This window comes from Thunnus maccoyii, chromosome 4, assembly GCF_910596095.1.
Source record: "Thunnus maccoyii chromosome 4, fThuMac1.1, whole genome shotgun sequence".
Classification (NCBI taxonomy): Eukaryota; Metazoa; Chordata; class Actinopteri; order Scombriformes; family Scombridae; genus Thunnus; species Thunnus maccoyii.
Window position 1 is genome coordinate 8981846 of NC_056536.1, and position 18902 is coordinate 9000747.

The 18902-nt window shown below is 40.6% G+C and overlaps 2 protein-coding genes across 4 annotated transcripts in view; one reads left to right on the forward strand and one right to left on the reverse strand.

Annotated features, from left to right (window-relative positions):
• Positions 1-13124, forward strand: part of atp13a2 (ATPase cation transporting 13A2) — a 19640-nt gene extending 6516 nt beyond the window's left edge. For all 3 annotated transcript variants that reach the window (XM_042407981.1, XM_042407982.1, XM_042407980.1), the window contains exons 4-29: positions 405-463; positions 876-942; positions 1038-1117; positions 2361-2438; positions 2542-2611; positions 2767-2901; positions 3032-3098; positions 4758-4889; positions 5035-5196; positions 5353-5463; positions 5679-5725; positions 5835-6023; positions 6119-6325; positions 6503-6601; positions 7007-7163; positions 7468-7579; positions 7745-7869; positions 8057-8226; positions 8477-8569; positions 8701-8780; positions 9638-9790; positions 9884-9980; positions 10080-10303; positions 10438-10589; positions 10712-10884; positions 11443-13124. In XM_042407981.1, the coding sequence (XP_042263915.1) occupies positions 405-463; positions 876-942; positions 1038-1117; positions 2361-2438; positions 2542-2611; positions 2767-2901; positions 3032-3098; positions 4758-4889; positions 5035-5196; positions 5353-5463; positions 5679-5725; positions 5835-6023; positions 6119-6325; positions 6503-6601; positions 7007-7163; positions 7468-7579; positions 7745-7869; positions 8057-8226; positions 8477-8569; positions 8701-8780; positions 9638-9790; positions 9884-9980; positions 10080-10303; positions 10438-10589; positions 10712-10884; positions 11443-11610 (3207 nt within the window). In that variant the 3' untranslated portion in view covers positions 11611-13124. The remainder of the gene's footprint in view (positions 1-404; positions 464-875; positions 943-1037; positions 1118-2360; positions 2439-2541; positions 2612-2766; positions 2902-3031; positions 3099-4757; positions 4890-5034; positions 5197-5352; positions 5464-5678; positions 5726-5834; positions 6024-6118; positions 6326-6502; positions 6602-7006; positions 7164-7467; positions 7580-7744; positions 7870-8056; positions 8227-8476; positions 8570-8700; positions 8781-9637; positions 9791-9883; positions 9981-10079; positions 10304-10437; positions 10590-10711; positions 10885-11442) is intronic.
• On the reverse strand, positions 12040-18357 carry szrd1 (SUZ RNA binding domain containing 1). Its single transcript, XM_042407990.1, has 4 exons — positions 17804-18357; positions 16449-16498; positions 15510-15779; positions 12040-14613 (listed from the first exon to the last, which is right to left on the reverse strand). The coding sequence occupies exons 1-4, from the start codon at positions 17849-17851 to the stop codon at positions 14502-14504; spliced, it is 480 nt and encodes a 159-aa protein (XP_042263924.1). The 5' UTR covers positions 17852-18357; the 3' UTR covers positions 12040-14501.
• Positions 18358-18902: the final 545 nt, after the last annotated feature.

An 18902-nucleotide genomic window follows, 5' to 3' on the forward strand; every position in this document is an offset into this window, starting at 1 on the left:
AAGCGCAGTTCTTTCCTGGAGTTCATTTTGTTATTTAATAGGGGCGTAGGGGTGACCTTGCTCCAAAGACAGCTTGAAAGAAGAGTTTTGTTCAGATGTAGTAAATGCCCCATCTTGCTTCGCCAGTTTCTGACCAGTATTTATTATCCATGCTGCCTACCAGCTGTTTTATTCACATGTACTTACTGGGTGGAACTGTGGATTAAAATATTCCTGTTTACACATAACGCATGACATCCTGATCACCTAGGAGGAATGTTAGTGTCAGATGGAAACAGGGACCATGTCTATGACAGTTCTGTGTGTTATACGCTGATTCACTGCATTATATGCTTCCTATCTTAGTTGGTAAGTGCCTAGTTTCCAGCAGTCACAGTTGCATTTAATATTGCTTTTTGCTTCAGGACAGTTTTGGCCAGCAGCATGTGGTGGAGGTCCTCACAGAGGAGATGGAGGAGGGAAGGTCAGCTACATGTCTCTTGATGTCTTTTGACAACATCACCTTTAGCCTTTCAACACTATGCACATATTTGAGAAAACTGTGTGAAGGATCTACTTACTTGTTTTTTCCCTTTCCCCCTTTTTTTCATATCTCACTTTTTTATTATTACCTTATTTTGTTATTTGGAGTTTTTATGTATTTCTAATCCTGCCTCTGATGTTTCCTCATTATAAATTGATGAAATTTATGATAACGTTTCCTCAGTTCCTGTTATTATTGAGTGCTTTATTAATTATAGAGTCATTTATTGCTTTGCGTGTGGATGGGAGTAGGTTATTGTTTTATTGTCTGAAGCACTTTGCGTTACATTTTGTTTGTATGAAAAGTGTTATACAAATTAAGTCTGACTGATTGATTGTTTTTTCCCTTTCAGTTCGGAGGTGTTGGGAACCCTGGAGGATACTGAATGGAGGGATACAGTTCAGCTGTACAAGGAGGAGGTGAGGAAGGGTGGATGGTTTGAGTTTTTTTCTGCAGAATAATGTCCTGAGTGATCTTCTTTCCCGGACTGAAAGTGGCAATTATTGTGTTACAGAAAACGCTCCTCCGTTACTACCTGTTTGAAGGGCTGCGCTACGTCTGGCTGGACAGGAAGGGAGCCTTCTGTCGTGTTAGGTATTGGAACATGAAAACCAGCAACCAATGGGATTTAACTAGTACTGAGAAGTTAGGCTCAGTCTGTGTTTTTGAATTGAAAGAGCTTTCAGACAGTACTACTGTGTATAGATACTCAGTGGCTTAAAGGATAGATTCACAGTTTATCAAGTCTGTCTTAAAACAACAGTCAGGTGTCCATATGAACACTGAAAGAGGTTTTCCTTGCTGTAATCATTCCTCCTGTTCATACTAGCTTAAAAGATCCCCTTCAAATGTGCTTTCAATGTAAGTGATGGAGGCCAAAATCTACAATGTGCCCACACAGAGAATTTGTGCAAAAATGCATTTAAAAGTTTATCTGAAGCTTCAGCAGTCTGAGTTAGTCATATCAAGTGGATATCTGCCACATTTAGTCTTTTTAGCATCAAATTCCCTCTTTGTGTTTCCTCAGACAGAGTTTCCCTGTTGAGCTGTGGTGGAAGTATAGTAGCAAAAAAAGGGACTTTGGCACTAAAAAGACTGTAACGTTGAAAGATATCTACTTGATTTGACTTATTTGGACGGATGAAGCTTCATATTAGCTTCAGATAAACTTTTAAATACATTTTTGCACAGAAGGAGACTTGTGGATTTCATACCCCATCATTAACATTGTAAGTGCATCATGAAGAGATCTCTTAACAGGCAGTATGAACAGGAGGAATGATTACAGCAAGAAAAACCTATTTCAGTGTTCATTTGGGCTCCTGACTGTTGTTTTAAGACAGACTTGAAAAGACTTGAAAATTGTGAACACAGTAGCTGTGGCTCAGGAGGTAGAGCGGGTTGTCCACTTATCAGAAGGTCAGTGGTTGGATCCCTGGCTCCTCCAGTCTGCATGTTGAAGTGTCCTGTGTGAGAGTTTGTGTGAATGAGTGAGTATAAAAAGATCGTGGGGCACTTTGAATAGGAAACACCGTATTGTTGCTGATTAGCAGGTTGGCACCTTGCATGGCAGCCTCTGCAATCAGTGTATGAATGTGTGTGTGAAAGGTGAATGTCAGCATGTAGTGTAAAGTGCTTCGAGTGGTCGTTAATTAAATATAATTAAGAAAATACCAAAAACATAAACATTTGAAATATGTTTTGTTGATGTAGTTGTTCCTACAGCTAAAGAATGATCTGATTACGACATTGAAAAGTGAGGAGTTGATAGAAAGTCCACTCTTTCCTTTAACTTTTGTTTTAACATAATGTTAAAATCTTTGTTCTTTGTCTGCAGTGTCCTCAATGAGGACTGGACCTGCATGGACCTGTATGGCTTCCAAAAGGGCCTGAGTCACCTGGAGCAGAGCTTGAGGTAAAAAACAAAACAAAATTATGCATACATGGATGAAAAAACTTATAAGATTGTGTAATCTGAGAGGACACTGCCAAGAAATTCATGACATGAAATCTTTCAGGAGACGCGTGTATGGGCCCAACCTTATTGATGTGCCTGTGAAGCCTTACATAAGATTGCTGTTTGAGGAGGTGAGATGGAAAATCGTAGTCTTTTATACCTCCTCAGATTTATTTTTGTAATGATGGTTTGGAATGTTTGAAGCAATATTTTACTCGAAATCCAGGTGAAGTATCAAATTTAACCCACTTCTTTCTTTTGTCTCTCTCTTTATCTGCCTCTGTAGGTCCTCAACCCGTTCTATGTGTTCCAAGTGTTCAGCATCGTCCTGTGGATGATTGATAAATACTATTATTACTCCTCGTGTATATTTATTATCTCCCTTCTCTCCATCAGTATCTCACTTTATGAAATCCGCAAGGTGAGTCTGTAGTGGGATACTTAATCTGATTATGTTTAGTTTACGACTTTCCCTCTGAATATGAATGTAAATGTAAGAACCAGTGTGAGTGGCTAATAGTATATAAACCTTATTTGACTTTATTCTGCAGCAAAGCGTCACTCTACGTAACATGGCACGGTTGGTCACAAATGTCACAGTACGCAGAAACATGGGAGGTAAGTTTCTGCAGATGTATTCGTCTTCCAATATGAATTTCTTACTGTTATGAAAATGATATACAAGTATGTGGATTTGTTAATTCAATTGATATTTCAGGCTATTTTATTCACTCCTTATTAACAGGAGTTCTGTAGTATTGTGCTTCACCTGACAGTGGAAAAATTAGCAGAAATATTAACAAAGCAAAGCAGAAAGTGACGTAAGAGCAGCGAGTCTTTACATTTGAAACACCTCCGTTTCCTGATGAGTTGAGGGGTGAAGAACACTCGTGGATCTGACTAGTAGCCATGGTCTCATGGTAGTCATGCTGTAAAAAAAGAGGAGTCGGAAACAGTAAAAAATTGTTTCCATTTGTTAACTTATGGCTGCATTTGAGATGGAAGACAATAATAGTTGGCATGTATTTTCCATTAATAGATGCTTCTCTTCAACCACCAATGTTTCAGTTCCCTCTTTCTCAAGGTGGTTGTTATTTCTGTGACTCTATATCACACCTCATGTCCACTGTAGAGACATTAGAGTTGCCAGTTCCACATGTTTCCCATTCACCCTCGATTCCTTATTTGAATCAGTGGTCTAAGGATAGAGGATGATGTACAGACTGTAAAGACCGTAAGGCAAGTTTGTTATTTGTGATGTTGGGCAACATAAATAAAAATGGGCTTGACAAATGGGATAAACTATGGATGAAAAAAATTACCTTAGGTTAGTTTTTGAGGTTCTTTAAGATACAACTAAAAGAGGCAATTACAGTTGTTATAAACTTTGGAGAACAAAGGATCTATTTGATATTTCTAATAATTTTGGAGATGTTCTCCAATGACTCTTGGACTGGATGTTTTCCATTGACCTGGCATAGCTGCTCTCGTGAGCATGTACACAGATAGTAATAGTTCTCCCTACAGTACCTGTGTCCAGGGAGTCTAAGGGGAGGGAATGAAACTGTGTGAAATATAGCAAAGGCAGGCCTTGTCATTAAAGGTACCCTGTGGGGTTTGCCACAATGTGCCAACAAAGGCGGCGAAGAAGACTGTTAGCAATTAAACATGCAGTTTTCCAGACTCTCAAAATTAGCTTTACTAATGTCCTCTGAGGAGGGAAATGCATTCAACATGTTTACTAAGCCTCAAGGATGCACACAATGCATTTTGGTGGCAATGCTGAATGTAAACAGAAACTTGGTTTGTCTACAGAAGAACTGTACCGGCCACCTTTAAGCTGTGTGGCAGTTCCTGCCTTAAGGCAAAACTGAACTATTATGTACAAAGCAGTTTACGTTCCTCGACTGATGAACAACAACACTCAGCAGCCATGAAAAAAAGCATTAGAGATTTAAAATATACATTAACAATGAATGTGGAGAATTGAGGTATTTTTGGGCAACATGTATCTTTATTAGACGGAGGACAATAGAGACAGGAAGAGAGAGAGATGGGAAACAACTGCTGCTGGGCTCATTTACATTTATAGTCTCAGTAAATATTCTGCTAAATTAAAAAAAAATGTGGTGACACAAAAGTTTGGACCCTTGACAGTATTTGCTTAGTAAATATCCCCACTGGTGTCTAACGATGAATGTTTACAAGTCTTTTTTAACTCCCTTAATCCCTGAAGTCTCTACAAGGACATTCTTTCCCTGTTGCGTGTTTTCTCAGAGGAGGAGTGTGTGAGCTCGGTGGAGCTCGTCCCTGGTGACTGTATAATCATCCCTCAGGAGGGTATGCTGCTACCCTGTGATGCTGCTGTGCTGGCTGGGGAATGTCTGGTCAACGAGAGTATGCTCACAGGTGATTAACAAACCGCCACAACGCCACCAGGCACTGAGTGACTGGAAGAATTTGTAATGTCTTATGTTGATGAACTGACCCTTACCCTCAATAGGGATGAGAAACGAGTTACTACAGAGCCTGTATTCTTCATTTCCACGTGCAGGTGAAAGTGTCCCAGTGCTGAAAACCCCATTGCCGGCTGGTGAGGGGAGGTACAGCTCAGAGACCGAGCGTAGACACACCCTCTTCTGTGGTACGCAGCTCATCCAGGCCAAAGGGGGAAGGCCAGGAGGCGGCGGTGCTGTCGCTGTGGTAACAAGCACTGGTGAGTAGAGAAACTGGTGATCTGAGTCAGTACCATTTTAGTGAGAAGCCATAATGTACTTTACAGTACATCCGGATATTATTTGGTGTTAATTGTGCAAGTTAAGAGCTTATGTTTGCTCTCCAAGTCAAATCAGTTCTTACATCTCATCCTCAGGGTTTTTTACAGCCAAAGGTAACCTGGTCAGCTCCATTTTGTATCCTCAGCCAACAAACTTTCGCTTCTACCAAGATTCTGTCAAGTTCCTGTTCATCCTGGCTTTTGTTGGTAAGAGCTTTAACAGCGAGCTGTCCCTATGTTATACCTGTACTCCCTGTTGTGTAGGATAAATAAATAATATTTTGGTGATAGAATGTTATCTATAATGCAGTAAAAACAAAAAGTGAGTTACTCAGATTATGCATTTCAAGCTTTTTTGACCATTAATTCAACAATAATTGAACATTAATAAACTTTTTCCAATATTGTCCTTCTTGCTTCAGCTTTAATTGGCACCATTTACAGCTTTGTGGTCCTCCTCAGAAGCAATGTAAGTGCAAGCTACGAATGTAAGACAACAAAACTTTTCTGGCCTGTCTTTATTTGCCATGCCAACAATAAAAATAGCGATAACACTGAGTTATCTGGTGTGTGTCAAGGTGACCTGGATGGAGTTAGTGATGAGGAGCCTGGATGTTGTGACCATCGCGGTGCCTCCTGCCCTGCCTGCTGCCATAACCACTGGCACGATCTACGCCCAGCGCAGGCTGAAGAGCCAGGGCGTCTTCTGCATCAGTCCGCCACGCATCAACATCTGTGGCAAGATTTCACTCTTCTGCTTTGACAAGGTGAGATAGAAACTGTTACCTTGAACCCACATTAAGCGTCGTGGTCACTTTACATGTTGAAGTTTTCTTTCATCGGAGTACTTTTGTTTTTCCAGACAGGAACTCTGACAGAGGAGGGTCTGGATGTTTCGGGAGTGGTGGAGGGGGGACCCACTGGTTTCTCAGTGCTGGTTCCAGACCCCAGACACCTGCTGCCGGGGCCCATGCTCTCAGGCCTAGCCTGCTGTCACACTGTGACGCTGCTGCAGGGTGAGCCCCTCGGAGACCCTCTGGAGCTCAAGATGTTAGAGTCCACTGGTTGGGTATGATACCATGAAGCTCATTTTATATATTTCAAGACGTACTTAACTAGGACTGCGTATTGTCTGACAAGTTCAATACCAGTTCTGATACCTGAGATTCGGTACTGATACTAAAACAATGCTTTTTTTCTCTACTTTTTCAAATATATCATCTTTACATTATATCTTATTTTGCAGACACTCTGGGAGCCAGAGGGAGATGGAAGGGTGCTGGATGCAGAGTTCGGAGGCCACAAAGTTTTGGCTGTAATGAGACCTCCTACAGCTGGAAGAACTGTGAGTATCACTTTCATATAGATTGATCAATAAGTGTTATTAAAGTGAACAACTCCTTAACCACTGGAACACTGTTGATCTTTTGCATTAATTAACCTTATTGTTATATTTTGATAAGTGGTATAACATCATGATTTAAAACAGTTTCATGCCTGTTTTCAGTTGAAAGACATTCTGGGAAATGTATGTAATCACAAACCAAAATAAAAGTCAATGAGGAGAAGTAAGTACATAGAAAAAATGACAGCAGTTTAGCAGTCTTCTCTCAGCAGTGCAACGCGTCTGCTTTGTTTGCTGCATCCCAACTATATTTTCTAGAATAATTGTGAGCCATAAAAAGTTCATATCTGTCTGGATTTTCCAGTTCTGTATAAAGTAAACTCTTCTCTTTCATTTTCTTATCAGTCCACAAGTGAGTCAGTGGCCATTGTCCAGAGGTTTCCCTTCTCCTCGGCCCTGCAGAGGATGAGTGTGGTGACGGTGGGCCGCGGGGGACGCTCGGCTCTCGCTTTCATCAAAGGATCACCAGAGATGGTGGCTAGCCTGTGCCGAGAAGATACCGGTAAGAAACTTACAGTTTAAAGGAAATCTGCCCTCCAACAGTTCATCTGTCTGAGTTAATTTTCTATAAACTCTGTTTAGTTTTCAAACAAATAAGGTAAACATTTGTTTTTTGTCTTCTGTGAATATTCCAGTCAAAGTTATGTCACTTGATGTTTTTGTGATATTTAATTTTTATGGTTCTGTTTAAGTAAACTATTCCTTTAAAGTCTAAATCTATACATGCAGCACAGCATCTGTAGTGATTTGAAATGAAAATGCATCTTTTACATATTAATACTAAATGGGATGCTTTATGTTTACAGTGCCGGCACAGTTCTCAAGCAAACTGCGTAACTTCTCTAGTGAAGGACTCAGGGTTCTTGCACTTGGCTATAAACCATTAGATGAGAAGACTGACCTAAAGACCATCGAACGGTAAGAATCTGTATTTCTGGCTCTTTAGTGGCACCAAAGCTTTGGTGGATGCTACAATAATAACCTATGCATAATGTCTTTAGTCAACAGTTCTGGAGTAAGTTGCTACCAAGCTAAGCAACAATTAGTTGCCGAGTGTTAATGCAGCTGCTTGTCTGTCCACAGAGAAGCTGTAGAGAAAGACATGCAGTTCCTGGGCTTCCTGATGATGAAGAACCTGGTGAAGCCACAGAGTGCAAAGGTTATCAACATCCTGAGACAGGCACAGCTTCGCAGCGTCATGGTCACTGGTGAGAGATATTATGCATCTGTATAAACATCAGTGTAACAACACCGTGCACTTTGTTTTTATTGTAATTGTATTAAATTGCAGGCATCAACCTGCATATTTTCTTTCATTTCCTCTATTTCAAATATCAATGTTTGAAGACGATGTGCTCCACCATGTCAAATCTCGTTTTCTCCTTCTGCACATAGGGGACAACATTTTAACTGCAGTCAATGTTGCAAAAAGCTGTGGCATGGTGGGGTCTGATGAGAAGGTGATATTTGTCAATGCCACCCCCCACACTGCTCAGTCCATGCCCAGCCTGAGATTCAGCCTGGGAGACGGAGGGACACAAAACTCCATAGAGGTCATCACCCAGGTCAGTCCTGCTCAGACACAACATCGCAGCACACTGTTCCTCTGTGTGTTTGTACTTACAGACATCTGTGAAGAGAAGAATCACAGTTTTATTAATAACTGATTCTAAATATTTATCCTTGGTTGTGTCATATTTAATGATGAAGCAGTTATGACAATAGTGCACATAAGACAAACACAATGAGGACAGTCATGGTCTACGTTTTGATGAATTTTGGTGGCTCGTATCGATGTTGTCCTTCTCCCCTCAGGGCCTGTACCAGGGTGGTTTTGGTTATCACTTGGCTATTAATGGAAAGTCCTTTGCTGCCCTCTGTGACCACTTCCCTGAGTATCTGCCAAAGGTAATGCACATTGTGGAGTTTCCCAGCACCTGACTAAGATAATGCACCAAAGACAGAGGGGCATTAGAATAACATGCTGATTTTTATTTTTGCCATCGGGGTTCTTTTTTCTTGACATGTGGTCATTTCAGGTTTTGATGCGAGCCACAGTATTTGCACGAATGGCACCTGACCAGAAAACCCAGCTGGTGAAGGAGCTGCAGAAACTGAAGTGAGTAAAGACATAAAAGTGGAAGAATGGAGAACACGCACAGGAAACAAAACTAAGTGGGAAAGTAATAGAGAGAGCAGCTGAATCTGAAAGAAGAATCCACAGATTTGTACACACACACACATGCACTCATATTTCTGCTTATATTTTGTTTTGTTGTTATTATTATCATATAGTTATATATTGTTACTATTAGTTTGTCATCACTTCTATGTAGTCATTATTTTCTGTATGGTAATTTGTGTTCTCTATAACATTGTGAAATTTTAACATTACTTAGGTGTAGACTTCAAAAAAGCCCACTGGGTTTTCTGCCTCTCGCTGTATATTATTTAACCTTGTCATTTTGGGGTATTTTTTAAATTGTGCAAAAGTAAAACTAACTGATAATTGAGTATCAGGGTAAATCACACCCATATTAACATGCAGTCAGAATACTTTAGGGATGGAAATGTGTGGTACTTTCAAAAGATTGTCCAGTCATTAGTCAAAACTGGCTAAAAATATTCCCAGACAAATCCATGTGACTACTCAAATACACAAAAAAAATGTGGAAAGTGAACATGTCTGGTATAAAGTTATTTTGAAAACAGCATCTAGTGACCATTAATGGAATTGTAGCTTAGATCGTGTCCACATTGACTCAAAAAAGCCTATAAAGGAGCGCAAGATATTGAAACTCAGTGCCAGTATAATGAGTTATGTTGCTTCAGAAAAAATAGATATAATTAAACACATTACATCCATCTGTATGTCATCACACGTCACTGCTGGACGACACTGACTGGCTTCTAACTGACTTTAAATAAGACGCCCATTACTAGTCAAACACTAATCCCCTTCTTGTGTTACTGCAGTTACCGGGTGGGCATGTGCGGGGACGGGGCCAATGACTGCGGGGCCCTGAGAGCTGCCGATGTCGGGGTTTCTCTGTCTGAAGCCGAGGCCTCAGTCGCTTCGCCTTTCACTTCCAAGACGGGAAACATCAGCTGTGTACCGCTGCTCATCAGGTGAGGGAAGAAGGAGGCGCTACAAGTGTTGAAGTTGTTACAGAATCTGTAATAATAACATAATAATCATATTTTTCCTTCTCATTTGTGCAGAGAGGGCCGATGTTCTCTGGTCACCTCCTTCAGTCTCTTCAGATACATGGCCCTGTACAGCCTCATTCAGTTCAGCGCCGTCCTCATCCTCTACACAGTGAGTATCTGTGGAGCTGACTGCGGTTTCCTCCCTCACCTGTATTGCTTTAAAAGACTCTTTCAGTGAAACATGTGACTTTTCTCTGCGTGTGTTCAGGTGAAGACAGACCTGGGTGACCTGCAGTTCCTGTTCTGTGACATTGTTCTGGTGACTCTGCTGGCCATCGTGATGGGGAGAGGAGGCCCCAGTACGGAGCTGCACCACTGCAGACCCCCGGCCAGTCTGCTGGCCCTGCCCGTCCTGGGGAGCCTCTTCATCCACACCTGTACGAACATCCTGGGCCAGCTGGCAGCACTCTTCATCACTACCTCGCAGGACTGGTCAGTATGAAGACACAAAGCTTTTTCCCATCTGAATATCCTATGGAAACATTTTATATTTGTTTCTATAATCATTAAACTTGATGCACTTTTAATACACTGTAAAACTTCTTCATCGCTTATATTGTTTTTAGGTATGTTCCACTCAATTCGACACTGTCTGGAGCAGCCAATCTGCCCAACATGGAGGACACCAGTGTGTTTGCCTTGTCAGGTTTCCAGTATATCATGATGGCTGTGGTGGTCACCAAGGGTTACCCTCACAAGAAACCTCTCTACCATAATGGTTAGTCATCAGAAATGTCCCAGGATGATGATTTGGGGTTGTGTTAATGCATCCATGCCGATAAGTCTTTCTTTTTTTGGAGCCTGAACTCTGAAGTGATTTTTGTCTTCTTATCTTTCCAGTGATCTTCCTCTGTCTGTTGCTCATCCTCTTTGCCCTGATGACTTGGCTGGTGCTGTATCCTACGCCCATCATTGCCAAATATCTTCAACTTTATGAAATCTCTGACATGGATTACAAATTGCTGCTCGTCGCTCTGGCTGCTCTCAACTTCCTCATATGTTTTGTGGTGGAGGTGAGTGTGAATATCAATATGAGAAGTGGCTATAAAAGTTTGTTCTATGCTGTAAATGCATAAAACAAAAAATCATAAAACATAGCCAGATTTTTTTGAACATTTCATTTGAGGAACCATTCTTCTTTTCAAATTGTACGGTTCCTCTCTTCTACACAAACACCAGACTCTGCTCTTTAACTAATAGAATAAGTAACAGATAATATTCAACATTAAAGCACTGAGACAGATGCTAAAGCTTACTTTATTACCACGAGCACATGGATGATTTCATAGGTATTTTTCACTGACATGCCACAGTTTGAAAAGCACAGGTGTAAATAATCAAATTAACGATGGCTGAATTCTATTTAACTGTTTCGGTTTGAGGGTGTCAGTATTATGCTTGCTGGGACATTTGAATAGATCAGAGCCTTCGTTATCGTTATGTGCTTTTCCTGCTACGACAAGTCAAAATGTCTGCTGTGAAAAAGTAATTCACAGATAAATACTCCAAATGTTTGGTATGTTCCTAAAAGCACGTATTAACTGTACACTTGCCGTCTTGTTTTTCTCCAGGTGCTGATAGATATGGGAATCCTGAACTGTCTTCGCTTGATGCGTCAAAAGCGTTCGTCCAAAAAACAGTATAAACGTCTGAACGTCATCCTGTCTGACTGTCCGACATGGCCGCCCCTGAATCAGACCCTGTCCCCCGCAGAGCACACAGTCATCGGCTTCAGCTAGCATCTGCCTGCCCCCCCTCTGTCGAACACTATCAGTCACCCAAGCCAGACAAAGCTGTGGATGTCTGAGCTGCATCTACAACTGGACCAACAATGCAAACTTATGTTTACCTTTGTGAATAAATTGTTTTTATGTCAGCTGTCGTGTGTGTATTTTGGAGGACATTAATATTCGCTATGAAGTTATAGCATGATTTAATATTGTGATCCTGTGGGTGTTTAACGGACTATGCTGGTGGGTTTTCATGTTTCAGCCTATTAAAGGATCAGTTCATCCAAATTACAAAGGAAAAGAACGTGATATCTGGCCATAGAGTCGGTATATATTAGTCGAGGTCTCCCACCCCCCTTGTATGTACTTATACTGTGAGACAAAAGCTGCTGCCTGCCAGTTCAAAGTAATGAAATGAACATGCATCACAACACAAAATGACATTTTTTGCAAATCATTTTATTAAATCTGTATTTACAGGCAGTTTGTGTTCTCACTCAGAGCTCAGCTAAACCCGTCTTTGTCTCCTGCACTGCTGCTAGATTTCCTGAACTAAAATCTCTTCCAGTATTCTGAATTTTCCCTCAGGTATACTCAGTTTTTCACTTACTACAGTAACAAAATCAACAACCAGGAAGTAAAAGGTGTGATACAGGAGGCACAAGCTGAATTCAACCATTACAAGAACTTTTCTGTTGATGGATGTGCACCACTGAATATGGCTTTATTGAGATCTCCTCTCCGTTTGAACAGATAAAAAGGTGAAAAACTAAGAACATCTACTGGGCACAGCGGTCCTGGACAGCCAGGTAGTCATTTCCTCTCTGGGTCACGTATAACTGTTTATATTCTCCGTTTCAGCAGTGGACCATCAGTTAAAAATGCCAGATAGTGAACAATCACACAGGGAGTGATGTTACCGTTTCTTACTGTGACCACGATGCCAACAGTCAAGACTAGTGAACAGACAGAAAACAAAACAAAACAAAATAAAAACAACTAACTGACAGACTGGCATTCAGTCGTTCATCTTAGGACGTGGACATCTCTTCAGTTACATTTCACCTCATTCTCAACTCGAGCTTTAATACGGACATTTGCTGTTCTAGCAATCCAACCTGCTGGAAAAATACAATCTTCGTTCATTTCATTCATTCAGTCTGGTTCACTTGCACCTGAGTTCCTGCATAACTGTAAGTCAGTGAAGGACATGAAGAGAGGAGCACACCGCTGACGAGGTGGAGATATGACGGAGAGGCTTGTGAAGTACAGCAGTAAATTCATTCTCCATCTGACCCTCCCTTTAGTTGCTGCCGACACCGACTTAAAATAACGACATCTGAATTAATTGATATATATACAGGGTGATTTTAAAATGGGCTTTTGGTTTGTTTCGATTAAAATACTGCTCGACATCACTGCCGTCTCTTACAAAAAGGCAGAAAAGCTACTTAAAATGGACTTCAATCCACAATCTTCATTTGCTTTTTTTTTTTTTTTTTTTTTTTGCTTTTACTTTTAAATAGAAACGATGAAATGACAGTCCAAGGAAGACAGCTGGAAAGCTTAATTAAAAAAAAAAAAAAAAAGAAAAAAAAAAAAAGAAACCGTAAACAGAACTTGTCAGATATACAACTTGACACACGACACCCTTTCCCTCAGTTTTTAAAAACAAATGGCAATGTACATATTAGGGGTGCACTGATAATGTTACAGGGCAGCTACCAAATAAGTACTCAGCATCAGTGGTGACTTTACTGTAAGAGATCAAACACCGCAAGCTGCAGCCCACAGCATCTCTGTTTAAACAAACACTTAACGGCTCGGGACCATTTTACTACGAAACAAAAAAAAGGTGGAAAAACTCTGTTTCCTATTTCATAAAAAAACTGCAGATATTGTTTATTTAAAAAAACGTATATACTGTTTTACTGAACAGGCTCTTGGTGATTTATGTATAATGCATCATGGCGGCTCAGTGGTCAGCGCTTGTTGTCTCAGAGCAAGAAGGCCCTGGGTTCAAACCTGGCCGTGTTTGGGTTGATACTCCTGTCAGTGACCACTGGTAGTTAGTCCCCAGAATGCACTGCGGCTGCCCACTGCTCCTAATGTATAGGATGGGTCAAATTCAGAGTACATGTTTTGTTTCAAATATCTCAGTGCGTGCTGAGAAATGACAATAAAGAAATCTTAATCTTAAAATAACGTTTAGTACTTGTAGCTGTTGCTTGGTATTGGCAAGTAATATGAGGAATTTCCTCACACTTTTAATCTGAAATAAGATATCAGTGCATCCCTAGTATCGATAACAAAAAAGCAAGATAAACTAAAGATAAAAATTTAGTGAGCCAACATCTGGAAGATTAAAAACATGTATATGGTGTGACAAGTGATATCTGGTATTATTGCTGGGGGACAAGCTGCTGCACATGTACCAGCTCATCTCGTTTTGCTATGGCCCATCACTTCTCCTCTTCTCTTCAGCTATCTTTTTGTTTTAAGTCTTTGCTTCGACCCTGCAAGCGTCCTGAGACGACGGGACTGCTGGGGACTGACGGAGGAGAGAGATGGAGGTGGGGGTTGTGGGGGGTGGGAGTGGGGTGGGGGGGTCTCTTAAAGGGATCATCACAGTGAGTCCAGAATATGTTCATAATCACAGTGTCAAACAGACTGGAGTGGGGAGAGAAGAGAGCACATTTCCATCCGTTTTTTACTTCCTCCTGGAGTTCCAGGCTCCCTGGCGCTTCCACGCGGTCTCCGAGTGAGAAGAGTCGGGCAGCAGACCATTCGATATAATGGAACTGAAGGAAGGAAGCTTTAAAAAATACAGTGCTGTCTTTGCTCTCAGGTGGCCCTTGATCTCTCCCTCCCCTCAATGGCTGGGTGGCCCAGGGGCCAACTTATCTGTGCTGTCGGAACCCTTGGGTGCCGTCTGGGCCGGCTGGCTGCCGGACAGTATGATTGTTTGATCTGGTGTCCTCTGAAGGCAATGTAGAGTTAATGCGCCCTGGCCTGGCAGAAAGAGGGGAAACAGGGATAAATTAGAGACAGCAGCCTTCTCCGTGTGCCAGCTGCTGGACACAAACGGCTCGCAGCTCGTTTCCAGTTGGCAAGTTCGGAACTGTCCTGATTACAGGAGCCATGCAGTCTCACATCAAACAGGTCTCCACACATGATTTTAGTTCTCTGTCTGTTATGTTGCTGTGTCACAGGAAAGTTGGCTCAAAAATTATTTTTAAACAAAAGATTTTTTTTTAAAGTTTTTCCATTTTTGGTGTTTATTTTGGTTGCTTTTACTTTCATTTTGGCACAATTCAACGCCAAGCCAACTGAAAACAACCTCCTCTAATTCAGTTCATTAACTTGAAATGGTAACAAGAAACAGTCAAGTTCTGTCAAGTTGCACCAGAGAGCTTCTGTAAATATTGTTAAGCTCCACCTACTGTCAAGCAGCTGTAGTTATCAAAAAGAAACAGAAAGTGACAACAGCAGAGAGGTCAAAGACACACCTCACAACCCAGCAGTTACACAGATTTATGCAACTTTTGCATAGTTATCGTTCTGATTGTTCGCTTTTGCTCCTCCTATGATTTGTATTAACAGCTATATTTCCTATTAATTCAGGACTAGTCTAAGAGAAGTATAGAGGTTGGCGTAGTGAAAATCAACACTTCCTCAAATGTCAAATCAAATTGTTAAGTTGGAATCAAATTAGGAAATAAGATGGCACTGTGCTTCAGAGATAAACATTTAAATACTCAACAACCAAAGATATTGGAGTCCAAGTAGATGAAGAGACCACAAAATAAAGACTATTCATTAAACAGTGATTCCATGCATAAAGTAAAACTGTTCAGCACAATAGGACACATATTAAATGAGTTAAACCTCTAAACTGTCAATATTACCTGTCAGTGTTGGGCTTGTCCTGAGGCGTCTCCTCTGGGCAGGCGCTGCCCAGTATTCTCTTCCTGGCCTCTGCGTACTCTGCCTCCCGCTGGGCCAGAGACTTGACCTGTGGTGTAGGCCTGTTCTGATTCAAGGCTGATCCCAACGACCCGTTGTTTGCAGGACGCTTCAAGATGCGAATCTGAGGCGGCGGTGCTGCTGGTAGAGAGTCGTCCTGGATTACCATGGTGGTCTTCAATGGAGACCGTGAAGAATTATTACTGGACTCCCTGGAAGCAGTGCAACAGCACACAGTCCACATAAAATAAGCGATATGACAGACAGGAAGAGGTCACTGTATTAAAGGCAGGAGACAGAATCAATAATAGCTTAGATAAGACACCCATGGCCTACAGACTTATGAAAGAAACTCCAACTCAATTACTGATTCAGTTTTTCCTGTTTATCAACAAAGTTACATATTTGGTACAACACATCTTACAACCGTCCCTGGACTGTTTAAGCCCCCTCCACTTAATTTTTTTAATTAATGAGGGAGAAGGAGTAGATGTAATTTTAAGGATTTTAACAAGATAATTTAACTTTTTTTGTGGAAAAACCATAACAGTCACAAATTATTATTCAAAGTAGAGTATTTTATATATGTCTTAAAACATGTCTGGAGGAGATCTTTAAGATCTGCTCTTCAACTCAGCTCACTTTTGATAAATTGAACAGTTGCTGAAACAGTTGTTGATTCTTGACTAAAATAAAGTGTATCTCAGTAGATCAGCTATATTGTGAACTGAAGAGTGGATATCTTATTAACTTGTTACAGGTTTTTTCAGTTGTGTACTTTAGCAGATAAGCACAACATTACAGTTTTTAATGGAAATTAAAGCAATCATTTTACAGTCCCATATTTGGGGCTGTGTTTCTTCTAACTTTAAAGTTCTTACTTTTCTTTCTGGCTGATCCGTAGCTTCTCTTCTAACCGCTTTTCCATTTCCTGTTGGGGGGAGGGACACACCAAAAACATGTATTTGTGTAAACAAACAACATGCTCATACTTATTTGGGAGGGTAGGAAGAAAAGTGCGGCAGATAGTAAGCAAGTCAGAGAGTGGATGGAAAGCAGGATTCAGTTACAAGCTATTTATAAGTTACATGTGTAGAGCAGCTGCCAAGTCATAACAGAGAGAGCGCTCAGCCGGCTAATGTTCGCATCAAATGTTAGCAAAACTGTTAATGAGGTCAGTTCAGGTACACTTTAGAGAACTGTGTTCATTGCTTAATAACCAGTGGAAGATATGGTATAAAAATGTTAGCAGTGTCTGTAACATAACCTGACTGGCTGCTTCCGGTCAACTTTTTCCCAGAGCCACGTTATTGACGTCATTAGGTAGCAATAGTTTGCCGTGACGACAGCTAATGTTGGCTAAATGTTACAACTACATAACTGGCTCACTAACAGGCCACTAAGTTTACAACTTGGCGGAATATGTGGCCTAGTGAACTACAGGAAACCACAAAGTTACTCCAGAAAGCTAGCAATCAGCTAACACTTAACGCCAGCTGCCCTGCGAAGGGTTCAGTGTTAAAACAATGTAATTCATACAGTTTTATGAAGCCGATAAACAGTTAATCTGATTAGTTATACATCAGTTATACATAATCACTTTATGACAGCAACATTTCAACCTTTGGAACTGATTCACGGTAACTTAGTCGTCGTTTTTGAGAGGAAGAGTGTGAATCAATACTTAAGTTGAATATTTCCTTAACTAAAAACTAATAGCGTTATAAAATGTATGAGGATTTGAATACGATACGAGTGTGGATCGTGAAAGAGGCTTTAATCGCCTTGTGAGAGATGTGTGAAACATTTAATTGAAATGTTCCGTGTTAGCAGCACAATAAACAGCTATCTTAGCATTAGCTAACGTCAACCTTAGCATCTCAACTGCAACTTTAAATCCGAGGGTTTAGCTCGCGTCTTGTACACTCGTTAGATATCGACTGTTCGCTAATAATAAGATATATTAACGTTATTTCAAGCGAAATAAGTCACAGATAGCTGTCGTCACTCGGGTTGTTAGTTGGATAAGTCTAACTGAAGCCTGTCTCGCTCGCTAGCTGGCTAACTTTCTTAAAGCTAACGCGTTAGCTTCAGCCACATTGTTGGCCCGTGGGACTCGTTTAAAAACATGGAACAACGTTATGAGAACTTCTCAAAGGAACCATGTAAATATAAACTAGCTGCCAAAATGATGTTTGCCGTTGATTGAAGGTATATTGGGCCTTTCGTTATTTACCCCGCTATCAGCAGCTTCCTCCCAACTTTCGGCGACCTCCTCATCCATGTTTCATTTTGCTTCAGACACGCTGTGGAGCTCCGTCAGACCCGCCTCTCCTCTCCGCCTCTCTGCTGTCCACAGCTCACTGACGGATTCCCCCACAGCATCATACCCCCGACCAACAAATGCTAATATTTTGTGTAAAAATTTATCTATATTTTTTCAACAGTGGTTTAGTAATAATACTTTATTGCTAAATCAGTTTGTTATTCGACCAACGTGGTCAGCTCTGTAATTACACTGATTTTATTCCAACACGATGGAATGTGTTGGAATAAATCCTGTTTCTCCAAAGGATTTCTTTCTTGTCTTTGATGCAGTCTCCTCGGGTATATATTTCGTTTTTTGAAGGTTTTAATGACGATGGAAATCACCCTTCATACTGCTAGATGAAACTGAAACAACTGTTGGGAAAACTTGTTTTTCATGGCAAACTAAGAATAAAAATAAGGCAATCTGTCAACTTTTTCGACAAGACATCATAAGTTCACCCTCTGCCTTATCATATAGGTGAGAGCCAACTAATTTTCAGGGGAAGTTGTTTCAAGCAGGTCGATTTGGTGCTAAAAGTTGCTAAATTACGGTTTAATGTCGTTGCACGTGACGTCATTACGTAACGATGTACAACTGCGTCATTACGTAGATTACACATTGACGTTCCTCAAATTGACTGGCCATCTCTGCAAAAGCTATCATTTTAAATTTGTTAGTTTAGATTTGTTTGTTTATCACCACATATTTTTATTTATAAAGTAAATAAACACAACACATTTTTATGATCAGATGTTTTTATTTTTTAAACACAACACATTGAATTATTGAACAATTACACATTACAGATTATTGAACAGTTACATTTTAATTATTTTCTTATTAACTGGTAAAACTACACATTCTGAATTATTATAGTTTTGAGCATTGTGTTGGTGGTTAGTTAACATGCAACCTAACTGATCAACAATTATAGGTACAAGTTAATAACAAGGTTATATATGCTATCTCACTGGACAATTGCAGCTAGCAATTTCACATAAATATGATGTGTGCGCTAGGCACC

Excerpts from the sequence above, each read along its gene's own strand:
- szrd1 (XM_042407990.1), bottom strand. The coding sequence starts at position 17,851 with ATGGATGAGGAGGTCGCCGAAAGTTGGGAGGAAGCTGCTGATAGCGGG. Across the intron at positions 16,499-17,803 it reads AGGAAGCTGCTGATAGCGGG|GAAATGGAAAAGCGGTTAGA; the intron begins GTAAATAACGAA and ends TCCCCCCAACAG. Across the intron at positions 15,780-16,448 it reads CGGATCAGCCAGAAAGAAAA|GGAGTCCAGTAATAATTCTT; the intron begins GTAAGAACTTTA and ends CACTGCTTCCAG.